At 45.6% G+C, this 7500-nt stretch overlaps 1 protein-coding gene across 4 annotated transcripts in view; it reads left to right on the top strand.

Moving 5' to 3' along the window:
* The window catches only part of wasf1 (WASP family member 1), a 59422-nt gene that overhangs the window by 21152 nt on the left and 30770 nt on the right, over positions 1-7500 (top strand). For 3 of the 4 annotated variants that reach the window (XM_080860729.1, XM_080860726.1, XM_080860728.1), the window contains exons 2-3: positions 5564-5760; positions 6455-6589. In XM_080860729.1, the coding sequence (XP_080716855.1) occupies positions 5628-5760; positions 6455-6589 (268 nt within the window). In that variant the 5' untranslated portion in view covers positions 5564-5627. Of the gene's footprint in view, positions 1-5559; positions 5761-6454; positions 6590-7500 lie in introns of all 4 variants that reach the window. The other variant, XM_080860727.1, reaches the window with a different exon arrangement.

The following is a 7500-nucleotide window of genomic DNA, read 5'->3' as shown; positions in this document are numbered from 1 at the left end:
GAGATAGATATATTGGTTCACGTTCGCTCAATTACTGAACCTGATTCAATGGGTTATATTGTTGATTTGCCCGCCATCACCTACAGCGAAATGTTTAAAAGAACACGATTATAAATAATATGCTATTGGTGGCATTAATGCATAATCTGTCTATTATAACAATATAGATGTGTACATGGCGAGATTAATACGCTCTACAAGGGACATGGGTTCACTACAATATATCCCCACTGAAACAAATACATTTACCAGAAAAGTTTGCGATTTCAAAAAAATCCTGTTTGATGTCTCTAATTTCAGCTATGGCAGTGGGGAAATGTATTGACCAGTGCGCGGTAGCAATGCATCGAGTACCTGGGTGAATATTTGGCTGAGTGAAGGCTGAGATATATACCAACTGCTGATGCTATAACTGTTTGAAATGATCCGATGCCAATATTTGTAATGTTGTCCTGAGTTTAACAACTGATGGAATGGAATGAGATCTCCGGTTGGAGAGTTCGATGTCTCTGATCTGGTTCAGTAATTGAAGTATTGCGTGGCTGGTTAACCTGTACCGTCTAATGATTAGTGGTTCGCTTAACTGAAAATGTGTTATACGAGTTTAAAAAAATTATTTCTGTGCGCTGTCTATGTCTTCTTTCTTCGCCTTGCTATTATCACTGCTGCCATATCAACGTTTTCAGACTCAATTGAAATGCGCTTCCTGGTTAAGACGTGCTTTTATGAGGCGGAGAATTAGCGCGCAAATCATAGACGTGTGCTCGCCAGGCAGTTTAGTAAATTCCACGCAATACATCATTAGGCGCACTCCTCCCATTAAAGTGCGCTTCACGCCTACGTTACCACCCACGTCTCCGTGCCATCCCACCTGTTGGCAGGTACACATCCTCAAAGCGTTAATATGCGCTGCGCCCCCTTAGTAAATACCGTTTTATGTTTACGACCGCTATTTTACGCCAGAAATGGGCGCAATCCTGTTAGTAAATCAGGCCCTCAGTGTTCTGTAATTCCATTCGGGGTTCTAGAACACAGCAGGGTTCTGTTCCCAGGGAGCACAAGTCTCCGTGATCAGGAAGTCCAGACCAACGCAGGCGCACTGGGGCGTAGAGTTCGTACAGAGAGCGGCTACTGTCAAGATCATATTACTGAACACAGACCATGACCCTACATGACATCTGCCTTTGCATATTTATAACATAACCATATCAGCCTTATGAAGCAGGGTTCCAGTGCAGTGTCCCCCAGAGCTGTGACGTGGAGTTAACCTCACTCCTCTACGCCCTGAGTGAATTACTAGCCAAAAACACCCATGAGTTTAGCCACCTTGCTCACACACTCACCTCTGGAGTACGCACGCTCGCACACACACACACACACACACCACACAGGTGGCATGCTTACACGACCGTCCGTCACGTTAAAATTGGTTTGGTTGAGAGCACAAATGAATAGGAATGCTGCACAGCACCTTTTCTCTCTGTTGGTTCTATCCCCCTCTCTCTCTCCCTCTCTCTCTCTCTCTCTCTCTCTCTCTCTCTCTCACGCTAAGCAGCAGTTGAAAGGAGCAGGAGGGAGGATAAAGGGATGAAAATTTGGGGGATAGAGGAGAGAGGGAGAGATATGAAGTGGTTCTTTTAGCCTAATGGGGAAATGAACCATGCCAGCCATCAAAGAAAAAATGTTGGGCATGACAGTTTTATGAACTCACGGTGTGTGTGTGTGTGTGTGTGTGTGTGTGCTGACCTTCAGTCCTCCAATACCACTGTGCTTACAGAAAAGTATATCCCCCTCCTCCCCTTCGGCTTTTAAGATAGGGGCTCCTTCAGATCCTCCGCCATATCTCTCACTCTCACTCTGGTTCTCTGTTTCTCTCCCTCCATAACTCTCCTTCTTTATCTCTCTATCCTTCTCTGTGATTCCTTCTTTCTCTCAGCTGCTTCAGGCTTAAATAACCATGCCACAGTTTGATTCAGATACTCTGTGTGTGTGTGTGTGTGTGAGAGAGAGAGAGAGAGAGAGAGAGAAGGAGGGTGAGAGCGGAGAAGAGAACAAAGTTAGGAGAGAGGGGTGTGTGTGTGTGTTTGTGTGAGAGAGAGAAAGAAAGAGAGAAGTTAAAAGAGGGAATATTCTCACTCTCAAGCCGTATAAATGATTTACCAGTGACAGTGTTTTGTAGTGTGTTATTTTGCGGCGTGCGATGTAGCGAGTGTGATGTAGGGTGTGAGATGCCTGTGCAATGTGGGGTGTTTTGATTTATGCCTTGCTACTCCGAGACTGGTGTGTGTGTGTGTGTGTGTGTGTGTATGTGTGTATGTGTGTGTGTCTGTGCATGTGTGCGCGCATATTTCCAAGACCGCAGGAGTCATATCCAGCATTTCTAATCCAAACCAGCTGTGTGGCTCCACCCTCCCGTCCACATTCTACGCTGTGATTGGTAGCTCTGGTGCCTTACTCTCCTCTGATTGGTGGCTGCCGTGCCCTCAGTGAGCTGTCATTGGTGGGTTGTCATATTTGAAATCCGAGTCAGACCCGTGCTTATGTTGTGCTGGCTTGAGTTTGTTTGAGAAGATATTCAGGGTTCTTTATTGGTTTGTACGTGTACGCTGCTGTATATTCTACATTCCACACAGTGAGGTCCCTACAGTTCCACTTGTAGTCCCGAAAGTTCCCTGTGTAGTTACCTAAATTTCCCTTGGGATTGATAAAGTATCCATCTATCTATCTATCCATCTATCTATCTAGTCAGGCCAAACTCAGTGTGTGGCCACTTTTCAGTCAGTTTGTTTAGTCTGGTGTGTTTAATAGTGTTTGTGCCTGTGCATATGTGTGCGTATGTGTGTGTGTGTGTGTGTGTGTGTATGCGCTCGCATTAGTGTGTGTGTGCATTCGCATTTGTGTGTGTGTGTGCGCATATTTGTGTGCGCGTACGCACGTCTGTGCATCTTTGTGCGTGTGTCTGCATTAATATCATAGAGGTGGCCATAATGGCCTTTAAAAGACTTGCACTCCTGGAGAGACCTGTAATGATATTTTTAACATTAATGGGATTTAATGCGGCCATTTGCACATTATATACATATATATGTGTGTGTGTGGATTTGGATGTGTACAAATTTATGAGTGTGTGAGAGAGAGAAAGACGCCGCCAGCTTACCGCTCCATCGTACACGCACGCACGCACACACACACACACACCTCACACCACACTCATTCTCAATCCCCCTTTCTCGCATTCTGTCCCCCATTCTTCTCTCCTGGGTGTATTCTCCACATCCCCTCCCTCCCTCTCCCTCTCTCTCTCTCTCTATCTCTCTCTGTCTCTCTCTCGCTCTCTTTCTGTCTCTTTCTCTCACAATTACATTTAAGACCATGCATAACATGCATTACACCAGAGCTTTAAGAATTACAAACACACAGCAGTGTGAGGTGCCAGCAGAGTTGGCCCAGTGCGTGCGCTTCTAACATCTGTCTGTTGTAACACCACCTGTCTGTTGAATCCTGTCCCCCTTTCTCTCTCTCTCTCTTATTTACCTTCTATCCCTCTCTTGACCCTTCCCTGACTCCTCCCTCCTCTCTCTCTCTCATTGGCTAATCTCTTGGTAGGCCAGGCCTGGTTGGCCATCCTAAAATCCCATAAGGGGGAAAGCAAGACTTGACAGCGATGTTTGGGTCTTTGGTGGAGACTAGAATAGTGGTTGGGCATGGGTCGGTCAACAAACAGACAACTGGGTTTTGTGGGGTGCAGTTAGGGTAGGGTTTGTGTGTGTGCTTGAGTTTTTGTGTTTGTTTGTGTGTGTGTGTGTTGTTTTAGTGTTTTTTTTGGGAAAAAAAGGTTGTTCAAATTCAAAGTCTCTCTCTTACCCCAAGCCCTCTCTCCTCCCTCTTACTGACAATCTATCTGTATCTCACACTCTCTTTCACCCTCTGTATCTGCCCCCTCTCTCTCTTTCCCTCTCTCTCTCTCCCCCTCTCTCTCTCTGGTCCCTTCCTCAGGGAGTGCTTTCTCCTGTCTCATCCTTTACTTAAAAATAGATGATTCAAGCCACTGCTGAGCCCTCATGTTTAAGAATCCATATGTCCTCTCCTCCTGTCTCCCCCTCCCCAACACACACACACACACACACACACACACCTTCCCACCTTTCCTCACTCCTAGTCTGGAGGAGATGGAGATAGATGGAGGGATGGAGAGCGAGAGAGAGAGAGACAGAGAAAGATGTGAGAGGGATAGGAGAGAGACAGAGAGAGATGGAGAGAGGGTAGGGAGATGGAGAGAGAGAAAGATGTAGAGAGGGAAAGGAGAGAGATGGAGACAGGGTAGGGAGATGGAGAAAGAGAAGGGAGATGGAAAGAGGGTAGGGAGATGGAGAGAGGGTAGGGAGATGGAGGGAGGAAGAGGAGGAGGGAAATGTGAGCTCATGGTATTTCTCTGTTCGATTAGTCATTCTAACAGTGTGCTCGGCTTAGGCTTACATCATCCTATAGAACCTACGGCTGTCACATCTGTCAGCAAGCCAACACACACTCACATGCTAGTCAGGCGCATGCACACATGTACCTGTGCACACACACACACACACACACACACACACATAAATACATACACCCACCTACAGGGGAATACACACAAACATACCAAGATGTACACACACACACACACACACACACACACACACACACACACACACACACACACACACACACAGACACACACATACATAAAGTCACATAGAGACACTGGTGTTGTACAACCTAATCAAGCTCTATCCCTCCCTCTCTCTCCCCTTCTTTCTTTCTCTATCTTTCTCTCTCTTTCTCTCTCTTTCTCTCACAATTACATTTAAGACCATGCATAACATGCAAATTACACCAGAGCTTTAAGAATTACAAACACACAGCAGTGTGAGGTGCCAGCAGAGTTGGCCCAGTGCGTGCGCTTCTAACATCTGTCTGTTGTAACACCACCTGTTGGTTGAATCCTGTAACTGCATGCAAAGTCTACACTAGGCATGCGTGTACAGCAGGAGAGTAGTGCTTTCCACAAACTAACTTTGCGGAGGTTTCCAGAGTAATGTTTATCTGAATCCATAATGACAAGCTGGAGCTAACTAATGTCAGACACTACTGAGCACAATAACATACAGCTCCCAGACAGAATGTTTACCTGTTCACCATTAATTCCCATCCTACTTTGCTGCATTTTTGTGGCTTAGCTGTAACAAGTTCAGACTCAGCTAAAATTCATATTCTGTTGGTATTTAGTTCACAGTACAACATAATGCATGAACAGATACAGGAGTTAACTAGAGACTTCAATGATGTTTGCATCTTCAATTAATAAATGTAGCCTATGTACTGTAACATGTTGGTCAATGTACATTTCATGATGTAAAGATCACACTTGGGATTCTTGTGAAGTCCCCTGTGACTGCTTGTGTATTTGTACGGCTGGATACTCAAAATGATCACATGTGTTTAGCTTTGGAGATGCTACGTTGACTGTGCGCCTGTGGCTTAACCTCAATACTCTGTTATGTGCTCCCCCTTTCTCTGCAGGTAGGTGTGTGTGTGTGTGTGTGTGTGAGTGAGTGAGTGTGTGTGTGTGTGAGTTTGTGTGTGTCAGGATGCCGCTGGTGAAGCGTAGCATCGAGCCCAGGCACCTGTGCAAAACAGTGCTGCCCCGTAGCATCAAGAACGAGCTGGAGTGTGTGACCAACATCTCCCTTGCCAACGTCATCCGCCAGCTCAGCAGCCTCAGTAAGTGACTTGTGTGTGATGTTTCACATCCCTCTCAATTGTACCTTTGTGTGTGTGTGTGGGTGTGTGTGTGTCTACTGCATGTTTGAGTATGGAGTTCATACATGTCTGTAGACAGGACTGCTTTCTCTGTGTATTTGAGTTTAGAACTTTTAATGTTAATTAGGGCTTTTGTGTGCAGGTTGTCTAATTCATTGAAGTGTGTGTGTGTGTTTGGGCCAAAATTGTATCAAGCAAAGCAACCAGCATGAACTAAAGCTATCGTGTGACATGTGGGAGCAAACCCATGCTTCTGCAGAATATGATTGGTGAATTCAAATAAATAATTTAAAATGTGTGTGTGTGTGTGTGTGTGTGTGTGTGTGTGTGTGTGTGTGTGTGTGTGTGTGTGTGTGTGTGTGTGTGTCTGTGTGTGAGAGACGGTGGGTGTCTGTGTGTGTGTGTGTGTGTGTGTGTGTGTGTGTGTGTGTGTGTATGTATGCCTGGATATTGAGTTTTAGATTTTCTAGATATTTACATATTCTCACATCGCTGTAAGTGTCTGATTTAATGTTTAATGGTATCTAGCCACTGTGTAGGTTTCTTCTTATGTGTGCGCCTGTCTGTGTGTGTGCGTGTGCGTGTGCGTGTGCGTGTGCGTGTGCGTGTGCGTGTGTGTGTTTGCGTGTGTGTGTGTGTGTGTGTGTGAGTGTAGGTAAGTATGCTGAGGACGTATTCGGGGAGCTCTTTAATGAGGCCCACTCCTTCTCGTTCCGGGTGAACTCCCTACAGGAGCGCGTGGACCGCCTGTCTGTCAGCGTCACGCAGCTCGACCCTAAAGAGGAGGAGTGTGAGTACGCACACACACACATACGCACACACACATACGCACACACACATACGCACACACACATATGCGCACACACGCATATACACGCATACACACGCATACACACGCATACACAAGGCCACGCACACACACATACTCACAAACTCACACTCACACATTTACACACACACAAATGAACAAACACAGTCATGCTCACATAAACACACAGATACCCACAAAAACACTTGCGGTCGCTCACATCCACACACACACACACACACACACACACACACACACACACACACACACACACACACACAAATATATGTAAACACACACACTGGAATGCTCTCTCTCTTATTCACTCTTTTCTCACATCTTTTTTGGTTCCCTTGAAGTACCAAATACAAACACTTTTTTGCACATTACAAGTTCCTCCACTTTCCTCACAATCCAATTTCTGTTGCTCTAGTAACCAGGTATTCTTGCTCTTAGAGGGGCTTCTAATTACCCCGCATGTCAAAGTCCATCTGTATAAACCTGATTATGCAAAACCCTATTCACACCTGTCCTCTTGTAAGAACAGGACACCTCCATTATTTCCTGGCAGAGTAATTAGCCTCTCCTTGTGTGGGCAGTACTTACCATGTTGTACACCATTACTCAATCCCCAGAGAAGGGCCCCTGGCCTGTAGGAGTTCCACTGAGGGAGGCCCTAGGGCCTTCTAGAATGTACTGATGATCCTGGCTGCTGTTTCCACGGTCCAAAGTTCCGTTTCAATTGTAAATTGAAAATAAAACACAAAAAAGTAAACACAAAAAGAAGAGTTATGGGCTAAAAGCATCTTCTCTTCTTGACTGTAAATGAACATGCCACCATCATGAAGCAAAGTAGAGAACCAGATAGGGTTGTGTTTTCCCCTCTCTCTCAC

The sequence above is a fragment of the Sprattus sprattus genome (genome assembly GCF_963457725.1).
Source record: "Sprattus sprattus genome assembly, chromosome: 2".
NCBI classification, from domain to species: domain Eukaryota; kingdom Metazoa; phylum Chordata; class Actinopteri; order Clupeiformes; family Clupeidae; genus Sprattus; species Sprattus sprattus.
The sequence above is the reverse complement of the archived record's forward strand: the minus strand, read 5'-3'. Positions and strand labels throughout refer to the sequence as shown.